Raw genomic sequence first — 11,687 nt, 5'->3', positions numbered from 1 at the left:
GGGGGGGGGGTTCCACAATCGCCATTTATTTCAATTACTCTTGTGAGGATATTCATGTAAATCATTTTTTTCATTTAATCCCCATTTTAATTTTCGTAAAAGTTTCAAAGTACCAATGAGGCTTTTTGGCACATCTTCAATTTTCCCCATTCATGAGAGGCACCCAGCCATCATTCATCTGAGAGTCCATCTACAGAATGTCCTCTCAAATTTCTATACAGCATATTTTGCCTTTTTTTCTTCAAGTATATAAGCAACAATTTCATTCCCGAGCAACGCCGGGTGCCTCTGCTAGTATATATATATATATATTCGTATTATAATAACTTGCAGAACACCTCCACATACCAGACATTCATTTTTTTGTTGATTTATTTAATTTACTACTAAAATATAATGTCGGTATCAGGACATCAAGACACCTGCTTTCACTGATTTCCAGTATAGGCACAAGGTATTCACTTTAGGGGTTGGGTACGACCAATTTAATCAATCCTAGTACATGATTCATACTTTATTTAATTCGTCCTTTCAAAATGTTATTTATCTCACCCCCATCCCCACAGGAAAATTGCTTTAAATAATAAATAATTGAATTTTAGCAAGACTGAACATTATTTTACAATGGCATTCTGTAGATCTTATTTAACGTGGATATACAGTAGAAAACCAGAAAACTGTGGTAGTCATCTCAAGAAAATATTTTGTGTACTTTTTATCACTTCACATCCATACGAGGTGCTCTCTCAAGATGAATACAGCAGTTTTCTGGCTTTCTACAATATATCCACATTAAGTTAATATATATGGAATGCTATTTTGAACTAATACTGCTACCATCGCTAATAACCATTATTTTATATTATATGTCATTTATTTTCAGTGGTCATTCATTAATATATTATTTATAGCAGAGAACAATTTTTTTCAGTCACAGATATTCTGACATGCTAGCTACAATGACATGTACATGATTAATATTGGTTTGGACTGATATAGAAAAGTGTGATATAGTAATTTCCTCTAACAAGACTTTTCTAAGGGTATTAACAAAATCCAAAAACAGCAAGCAAGAATGACAACTCTAACGAAATCAATATTGATGACAATTTTTTGACAATGTAGCAATGTAGATTGGAGTGGATGTGATCTTAAAGCCAATAAATGAAAGCAGAAAACATATTGTAGTCATATTACAGCCTCTTCCTTTTCTACTCAGATAGCAAGACCAAGGTTGATCAATATACAGGGTGTCCACAAAGTCTGGGTACATGAGGATTAACACATACTTTAAGAAATTATTATTTCTTATATCTAATTGTTTATATAATGATTTTATTTACTCCATGTACCCACATGGGGATTAACACATTCGTTAAGAAATTATTATTTCTTATATTTAATTGTTTATGTTGTGATTTTATTTACTCGATGTACCCAGACCTTGTGGACACCCTGTATATTGACAGAGATAATGCTGTGGAATATAATCATCATCATCATCCCCATCATTTTAATGTCGATTTTATCAGACTCATATGAGTCAGATGAAATTCAATGACACAAATTTTCTACTGCCAGCTACTCCTCTTGTCACCAATACTCCCTTGTTTCCAAGTCAGAGAAATGTATATAACTGGCACTCTGTCAGTTATGATGATGGTTCCTGTTCATCTGTCAATGGAACAGCCTGCTCATGAAATTAACGTGCAAGTGGTTAAGCACTCCACAAACATGAATACCCTTAATGTAATTCTTAAAGATATTCAGCTTCATACAGAATGTAACAAGGCTGGCCCTTTGGATAACAGGTACAACTCACTTTTGTCGGCTGAGTGGACTGGAGCAACGTGAAATAAAGCATCTTGCTCAAGGATACAAGGCACTGCTGGGAATCAAACTCACAACCTTATGATTGTGAGCCAAATACATTAATCACTAAGCCACATGCGCACACACACACATACACACACATTCTGGGCTTGTTTCAGTTTCCACACAGCAACATTATTTATAGAGATACTTTCCTGTCTGAAAGAGTTTTTTTAGAAAATTTCTCAACAACAGCCAAAATATTCCTCAGAAAATTCTCACTCATACCCACCTCAAGTCCACTATAGAATGGGAGGGTTGACTTTCTGCAGATGCCTAATTTTGGTCTACACTTGACTCAGACTGGAACCTCCATCAAAGAGACAAATTTCAGGAAAATGTGCCACACATACACAGACAACAACCACACCTACATGTCATCTAAATACTGGGTCATTATGTCACAGACAGTCACACCTTTCCAAGACCTCCATGCAGTAGATGTTAGCAGCAGATGGATCTTTTGATCACTGGAACTCATCCCTCCACAGAATTCCATAAGTCAGTAATGTCTGGACACTAAACAAGTGCATACAAGAGGAGAGGTTTTCTTGCTCTGCTCACATCTCAGAAACTGGCTTGCTTGGTGATGAAGAACTGATATAGCCATTGATTAACCCTAACAGTAATCTTAGCACACATAGTAGTAGTAGTAGTAGTAGTAGTAGTAGTAGTAGTGGTGGTGGTGGTGGTGGTGGTGGTGGTGGTGGTAGTAGTGGTGGTGGTCGTCGTCGTAGTAGTAGTTGCAGCAGCAGCAGCAGCAGTAGTAGTATTAGTATAAATTACTGAGAGATAAGATTAGCACAGAAAACATAAATTCAGTGTTATACACTGAGCAGTAAAAAGTTAATTAGAAATAATTGTGCAGTGAGGAAAAGAAAAATAATATTAATCAATGTCTAAAGTTATTTTATTTCAACAAGTACGGGAGACAACTCTAGGCATATTTTGGTCTTATAACTTCATCAGCAAAGCGTAAGCTTCTCCATATTTGCTAAAGAGTGCAAATCTTCACACTAAATCTATTATCACTACTTCAAGGCCATGATTTACTAAGTAATGATTGAAACAGGTTTGCAGATATCATTTGCCTAAACAATTAAAGCATTAATCAATTACTAATATTGTATTATTTCTAATTAGTTTGTCAATGCTCCTTACATTAGATATATTAATACCAACATGACTAATAGTAGTAGATTTGAGGACACATGCTAATTTCTGTCTTCTTCTTCTTCTCCTCCTCCTCCTCCTCCTACTACTACTACTACTACCACTACTACTACCACCACCACCACCACCACTACTACTACTACCATAATGGTTTCTGTTCCTTGGAGCTTGTTGTTCTTGTACTTCCACTAGTCAGGTACTTGTGACTCACTCATCTCTTCATCTTGTTATGTCCAACTCCTCTGGCCCTGCACTAACCCCTATGCCAAATCTTTACTGGCACTAGTTTTTTTCCTTCTGATGTTTTTCTTGAAGGTGCATCAAGAATATTTAGTAATCAAACCCAGATTGCTACACCCACTGAAAAAATAATATGGTCATAATTCATTAGTATATTACCTATGTCATTAACAAAATCTGACCAATCAAAATTCTGCATGGAACCAGCTATCACAATTATTTCATCTTTAACATGCTTTTTCTGAGCTTAACTACCACTATATATTCAGTGTATCATAGCCACTGACAATAGACAGTGAACAAGAGACAACGGTCAAAGGATAGGAGACATTAGAATGGACACAGAAGACAGCAGCTGACTAGAGTGCTGTGACAACACAAAAACAATGGATGGACAGTAGCAGCAACCCACAATAACCAGCTAACATTTTGACAGTTACTACCTTCATGCTATTCCAAGAACAATAATCTTCACTCTATCTCTATGTGTCATCGTTTGTAGTGACAACATTTTTTCGTTTACAATAAGAACAAATATCTTTTTATCAAAATCTCCAATAGATTTCAGTATTCTTTATCATAACAAGTGGTGACCTTAATGTTGAAAAACATTTTGCATTTTCATCTTTGAACATCATTGATGAGAACTTCCAGCACCAAGATCTCTTTTGAACAATCTCTGACATCATTAATGCTAACTGCAGCTATCATGTCACAATGAATCCCTATATTTTGGTCTTATGACCCAACAGTGTGATTCATCTACCCAGAGGCACAGTTTTTGTCCTGGCACATTATGTTGGACAGCACCTGCACATCTTATGTGATTGGTACCATTTCGCCAGAGATCCAGGGCTTGATCACATCTCCAAACAGCATCATCTATAAATATATAAAATACAGGATTGTTCTGTCTGTGTGTTTGTCATGTCGTTAGAACTTGAGATCCACCCAACTGATTTTAATGAAATTTTACACATGCATTACATAGGATCCATGGAGTGTCATGGGCCAAAAACATTTTCAACTTCCTGCCTAATGCAGGCCCAGGGGCAGATAAACGGCATTTTTTAATCATTTTCGCAGCATTAAGGCCTGTAACTTGAAGAGTATCCAGTCACTTTCCTCCAAATTTGCAACAAACATTAATCAGGCTCCTCAGATTGCTGTTGATTAAAAAAAATTTCTGACACGAACTATACCCCCCACCCCCAAAATGCAGATTAATCAAATTTGAGTATACTGCACTGCCATTTTCCAACGATAAAATATTCTCACTACTTATGCATTATAAGTAGTATATAATATTTCATGAAAACGTTTCTGTTCAATTTGGCAGAGGAAATGAGAACATTAAAATTTTTGTCGGCACCCTGTTGATGCTTCATGTTACCATCTCTCAGGGCATTCACACTCTGTCGTATGCACACTGACATTACACATCCAGCTGATCATACTAGCTTCACTTATTTCAAACCTATGTATCTCCTCAGCAGTCACAGCCTATGTTTCACTGTTGTGTAGCATGGCAGTTTGCACATGCATCATACAGTCTACCTTTCATCTTGAGCAAGAAGCCCTTAGGAGCTCCCTGAACTTTGCCCAGGCTATTCTTATTCTAGCCACTACACTCTTAGAGAAATCACCCCCACTACAGGCTTGGTCTTCTAGGTAGCAGAAGCTATCAACTACTTCTAATTTTTCTCCCTAGCATGTGATGGGATCTGTTTTCTGTACATCTTCAGTGTTTATTGCCCCAGTGCATCTGCCACACACAAAAACTATCTTCCTGGTTAACCTTCCTTTGATATTGCTGCACTTTTTATGTGTCCATAACTTACACTGGGTACATCATATGGAGTTTCTACCCATGCCTTTTCTACAGATCAAGCAAGGCCATTTACCTGAAGGGGTTTGTGATTTGTCAGCCTTCTTACTTACTAAGACTTTGGTTTTTGCTAGGTTAACCCTAAGGCCCTTCGATTCTAGACCTTGCTTCCACACCCTAAACTTCATCTCTAGTTCTGGTAGTGACTTGGCTATTAGAGCAAGGTCATCAGCATAGAGGAGCTCCCAGGGGCAAATGTATCTCTCCTTTATAGGTGTGGCTGTGTGGTTGAGAAGCTTGCTTTCCAACTATGTCGCCTTGGGTTCAGTCCCACTGTACAACACGTTGGGCAATTCTCTTTTGTTACAGTTCCGTGCTGACCAAAGCCTTGTGTATTATTTGTAATTGCCATTACTGTATTGATATATAAAATAACTCATTTATTATTGTTATATAATAAACAAACAGAAGTTCGTGTATGAAATTGATCTTTTTTTCTACTTCAATTATTTCATGTTTTTTCTTATAAAATACACACTTACAGGAGGAGTAAATTTCTCTATATAATAACACTTTGAATGTAGCTCCCGAGAAAGAGTAAAAGTAATTATCTGATCAATGACGGGTATAACTGCTAGTTCCAAATAAAACTCTGAAGTGAGAAGTGATTAAACACATTTACGAGTCGCAGCAGCACCTGCACCAGCTACTCATCACAGAGGAATTGGGCAACAAAAAGCCTTCTCAACTTCTCAACTCCAATACACGAAGCCGCTACCATATTGGTTTCTGTTCCTTAGAGCAGGGGTTTTCAAACTTTTTGGCTTGCAGACCCCTTTATATTTCAGGCTTTAGCTTAGGGACCCCCTTATAAACGCTTATGAAATTTATACATAAATATTTGCTTAAAATAACATATTTTTACATTTATTTATTTAACAGTATTTAACAAATAGGTTTATTGTCAATTAAAAGATTTCAATTAAAATACATATATAAAATCAAATTGCTCATAAAAAGTATTTGCTGTCTACGGACCCCCTGTGGTCCGCGGACCACAGTTTGGAAACCCCTGCCTTAGAGCATGTTGGTCTTGTACTTCCTCGACTCAGATACTCGCAACTCGCCCGTCTCTGCCTCTCTTGCATCCTACTCCTCTGGCCCAGCTCTAACTCCTATGCCAATATTTTTTTTTCTTCCCTGTACATCAGCCCTCTAGAATCTTCTTCCTTCTGATATCTTTCCTGTCGGTATTAAGCTATGTTTTAAATGGATCCTTAATATCATCAGCCAGGGGAGCCTGTAAAAATCATGGGCCCTGCCTCCTCGAAACTCAAGAAATAAAATAAAATTCTATAAATTTTCAAAGAAAGGCTACAAGCATAACTAAAAGGTCACCAACTACGGTTCGCGGGATTTTCTGAATTGAACATCTAAACGAAAAATTACCTTGAACATTTTTAGTAGTGTGACCCGCTTGATGACGATCTACGTCTCATGCGACCCACTTCTCGAAAAAGTTCACTCGTGCCCAGTTTGAAATTATAGTGATTTCCAATGTTAACTATTTGCATTGAAACCGTATCATTTAAGGTAAGCTTTCACATTGAAAATGTTAACAACTTTCAATGCTACCTTCAATCAAAATATAACATTGATGGGCGGAGGTAAAGAATACGTACACCACCCGTGTTCGGCGTAACAAAAACCCTAAACCCTAGCCATAACCCTAAACACCAGGCGTACGCATTCTTTACTTTCGCCACATTGATGAGCACGAACATTAAATTCAGTTGTTCTGAATTCTCTTCTATTATAATTACATTCGTAACATTAATGCCGTTTATGAATATGTTAGCGATTTATGTTCACTCTCTGTCCACCTCTCAGTTACTAAGGTCTGTGATAGAGTGGTCTACAAGTTTAGTCCCTACATCTCAGCATCATTAATGGGATACTTCAGAGCCCATGAGAAGGGGAGGTACAGAGAGGTCATCGTACTCGGGCCGGAGAATTTCCTTGGATCACTGTAAATATTTATATGTATGAAAGACTAGCATTCGCAGAAAGAAAAGGGCGCCCGTGAAAACCTTTGTAACCACTGTTAAAAACAAATAATAATAATAAAAAAAAAAGAATCCTTTCAGAGTCCTTGGATACAAACTTAGTAACTCTCCAGGCAACACTAGCCCATACGAAAGAAATAGTGCTTCCTCTAGGTGGCTGTTGCTATATGACTATTCAATAACTATATTATAGCAAAAACAAAAGAAAAACTTTGTTGTTTATTAGTTTCTTTACGAAATCATTTTTTTTTTAATGTGGTAATTTAGTCTTGAAAATTTATTTCAACTTCTCGCACTCTTTCCTCTGCATCTTTCTCTGTGTTTCGTTTTTCTTTTCTTCCCGTGTAATGTATGTGTGTGTGTGTGTGTGTGTGGTGGGGATGAGTTGCTTTCATTCGTTCCAGCTCAGTGCGCGAAAGCCATGTGCCTGCTTGTCAACTAACGGTCTGGATGATTCAAGTAGTGGATGCCTCATACATAAAGCTGAAACCATCGGATATTGATTGTACTCTTCGAGTGCTATAGCCACACAACCATGATTCGACTGAAACCCTTGAACAAGTTATTAACTTGGAGCTTTATACGGGATGGGACCAACAAGCGAAGGTTTTACACTAAACAGGTACTCTAACGTTATTGTGTTAAATTGGATCTAAATAATCTTCTATTTAAGACAGACGATAACTTTATTTATTCCTTTTAATTGCGGTTGATTTGCCTTCATTAATTGGTTTGTTTTTATTTAGATTCATTAATTACGTGGTTTCTATATAATGTTGTTTTAGATAAACACAAGGTTTTAATTGCCTTTTAAACTTTACGCATTCCTATTTCCTCTAACGACAAACAGTTGAATATTTGCATTCTCGCCTAACTTTTTGTTATTTTATCATTTCATTCTCTACAACTAAGAAATACAACTATTTAACTTTTTAAATTTTGTATTCCAACAACACCAGTTTTCCGTTTTTACTAGTTAAACAAACTTCAAGCTCTTAAAACTTATCCAAATAACTTACAAATTGAGGCTGATACAATACACGTAAGCAACAACAAAAAGCATTAAAAACATAGTGTGCCCCATATTGTTGTTTTGGTGTTGCTTTTCACCCCTAAGTCAACCGTGACTGAGCAGACCTCATTAACATCATCAAAGTGATACTCCTGTCATTTTCAATAAGATATGATTTGAGGGATATTTTGTAACTATTTCTAGCAGATCGAGCGATCACGTAGACGTTCCTTTGTTTAATCCTAGTTTAACATTGATCAAGCGAACCTATAACCAAAGGTACTCCAACAATGGACCTCCCCTATTTTTTCAAGCATTGTGTATCCCAGTCAGTCAGTATTATCCAACTTGTCCTTTTTGATAGTGTGTGACTTAAGGATATTTGGCTGCTACTTTTAGCAAGTCAAGCGTACGCATACAGGCTCTCGTTGGCTAGTGTGGATTTTCTAAAACCTTCAATTCTATTTTTAAAAGTCGGTGATGCACTATTGCTGAACCACTGTTCTGCCGTTTTAAAAATAGGGCACACTGGATAATCTTTCCCAAGGTATATTATGCCAGAAAAAGAAAACCGTGATGGTCATAGCATAGGCTCGAGCTGGTGTTTTACAACAGCAATAACAAACAACAGCACCATAGAAATAGTCCATAGTGCATCGTTTCCCTAACTGGATTCCGCAGAACCTTAGTTTCGCGGAAGTTCGCTCGGGGTTCAGTGAGTGGTCACTAGAGTTCTGCGAAAAATAACGATAAATTGGTTTCGTTTATTTATTTGCTGAGTTTGTAGGAAAAGGAAGTGTCAAGTTAATTATATGTAAATGTGTGCTTTTTGTCAATCTTTATTTATATCCAACTTGACGTGGATGTTTTGTTAAACTAGACTGTAAATTACCTATTGTTATCAATACTGCTTCCGTTCCTAATAATTATTTTTGTGTATGTGTGTGTGTGATTTAAGTGCAACTTAGCTATTGTTTTTAGCACATTTCACGATCACCTGATGCCTTCCTCGTTTCTTTGTCACTCTGACATATATTGATGCTTAATTATTTTGTGTATGTGTGTGTGTGATTTAAGTGCAACTTAGCTATTGTTTTTAGCACATTTCACGACCACCTGGTGCCTTCCTCGTTTCTTTGTCACTGACATATATTGATGCTTCTCAATATTTTTCTCCCCATAAACATATTAAATAGAATGATGTACCAAGGGGTGGTCCATAACTGGGATTTAAACACACAAAAAAAAATTCGGACTGTCCCTATTTTAAACTGATTTTTAAAAAATCGCAAAAGAGTGGAACTTTTAGGATTTATGGGAAGAGAATTAACAATTTAGAACAAAAAAATTTTTTTTTCATAATCGTATGAATTCCTGTCTGTAGAACTCAAATTCACAAAAAATTTCAGAAAATACCAAAAGATAAAAAAAAAGGGCGTTTGAACCAGAATTTCTCATGTTTTTTTTTGTGCTTGAGAAGACAATAAACCTATTTGTTAAATACTGTTAAATAAATAAATGTAAAAATATATGTTATTTTAAGCAAATATTTATGTATAAATTTCATAAGCGTTTATAAAGGGGTCCCTAAGTAGCAGCAAACAAATCTCCCTTAAATTGCTCTTTACAAACTTTTCAAGAACACATCAGATAATAGAGTTTTGGAAAGGCAATGTTTAAGAAAATGACAGGATGGTCATGTTGTGAATGCCTTTGACCATACAGTTTGCTCAGTCAGTACTAACCTGGGGTTAAATAACTGCTTCCTACCATTGTCATGAAAGTGAATCATCATCATCACAGCTACCTTCATCATCATCATATTTCTATTTTTTCCATGCTAATATGGGATGGACAGGATATTTTGAACCAGTGTTTTTCTGCCAATTACCTTCCCTGATACCAAAGCTTTTAATCACTCTAGTGTATCTATTCTAAATATCGAGATACATATACTGTATTTCAGGGGTTTTCAAACGTTTTGACTTGCGGACCCCTTTATATTTCAGGCTTTACCTTAGGGACCCCCTTATAAACGCTTATGAAATTTATACATAAATATTTGCTTAAAATAACATATATTTTTACATTTATTTATTTGACAGTATTTAACAAATAGGTTTATTGTCAATTAAAAGATTTCGATTAAAAAACATATATAAAATCAAATTGCCCATAAAAAGTATTTGCTGTCCACGGACTCCCTGTCTTGTCCTTGCGGACCCCCTGTGGTCCGCAGACCACAGTTTGAAAACCCCTGCTGTATTTGATAACATAAAAGACACATAGACATTAAATGCATCTCAATTTCAACAGAACATTTTCAGGAAAGAATTGTTTTTTGGTGCATTAAGCATGTAATATTAGCCCAACACAAGGCAGTGGAGCTGCCATAATTGTTAGCATTCTGGGAAAAATGTGCAGCAACATTTCATCCATCTTTATGTTGTGAGTTTAAATTCCACTGAGGTTGACTTCAATTTTCATCCTTTTGGGATTGATAAAATGAAAACCAGTTGGGTACTGGGGTTGATGTAATCAACTTATCTCTCCCACCGATTTGCTAGCCTTATGCTAAACTTTGAAACAAATATTAACCCAGCTTTGCATATAGGACCTGGGGTAATTTTTTTGAAGCATTTCCTTTTTTTTGGGGAAAAAAAAAATACATCAGGAGTGGCTGTGTGGTAAGTAGCTTGCTTACCAACCACATGGTTCCAGGTTCATTCCCACTGTGTGGCACCTTGGGCAAGTGTCTTCTACTATAGCCTCAGGCCGACCAAAGCCTTGTGAGTGGATTTGGTAGACGGAAACTGAAAGAAGCCCGTCGTATATATATGTATATATATACATGTATGTGTGTGTATATGTTTGAGTTTGTCCCCCCACCCCAACATCGCTTGACAACCGATGCTGGTGTGTTTATGTCCCTGTAACTTAGCGGTTCGGCAAAAGAGATCGATAGAATAAGTACTAGGCTTCCAAAGAATATGTCCTGGGGTCGATTTGCTCGACTAAAAGGCGGTGCTCCAGCATGGCCACAGTCAAATGACTGAAACAAGTAAAAGAGTGATATTTCAATTGAGTAATGAGGTTGTTAGAATGAATATGTATAAAGTATTATCGTCAAGTTAATCAACTGTGCCACTTTTTTCAACATCTGTAGCTTTATGCCTATGCTAGAAATCACGTTTTTTTCTTACACACATCAACAATAATATTTCCAAGTTTAGTTTAACCTACCACTCATATTTTATTTAATATTTTTAGATTTTCTAGTTTTTGTTTCCATTTGTAACTTAGTAAGCATTAGTTTTAAAATGCAATATTATATTACTTAATTAATATGTTTATGAGAACTAATATTATGTTAGCTGTACTAAATTGATAAAATGCCAGTGAAAATGAAGTTGAAATTTATACTTAATAAGTATTAAGCAGCAGAGCAATTTCTGAAAAGTAATTTTTATCAAAGCAGAAACTTGAACTTCATATA

At 36.2% G+C, this 11,687-nt stretch overlaps 1 protein-coding gene across 3 annotated transcripts in view; it reads left to right on the top strand.

The window, feature by feature from the left end:
- LOC106879896 (threonine synthase-like 1) overlaps window positions 1–11,687 on the top strand; it is an 89,534-nt gene that overhangs the window by 14,980 nt on the left and 62,867 nt on the right. Inside the window, exon 1 of one of the 3 annotated variants that reach the window (XM_052966431.1) lies at window positions 6,609–6,706. The exons of 1 other annotated variant lie outside the window; for it this stretch is intronic. In XM_052966431.1, the coding sequence (XP_052822391.1) occupies window positions 6,671–6,706 (36 nt within the window). In that variant the 5' untranslated portion in view covers window positions 6,609–6,670. Of the gene's footprint in view, window positions 1–6,608; window positions 6,707–7,548; window positions 7,802–11,687 lie in introns of those variants that run through there. One more of the 3 variants, XM_014929640.2, reaches the window with a different exon arrangement.

Source organism: Octopus bimaculoides, chromosome 3, assembly GCF_001194135.2.
Source record: "Octopus bimaculoides isolate UCB-OBI-ISO-001 chromosome 3, ASM119413v2, whole genome shotgun sequence".
Lineage (NCBI taxonomy): Eukaryota > Metazoa > Mollusca > Cephalopoda > Octopoda > Octopodidae > Octopus > Octopus bimaculoides.
The sequence above is the reverse complement of the archived record's forward strand: the minus strand, read 5'-3'. Positions and strand labels throughout refer to the sequence as shown.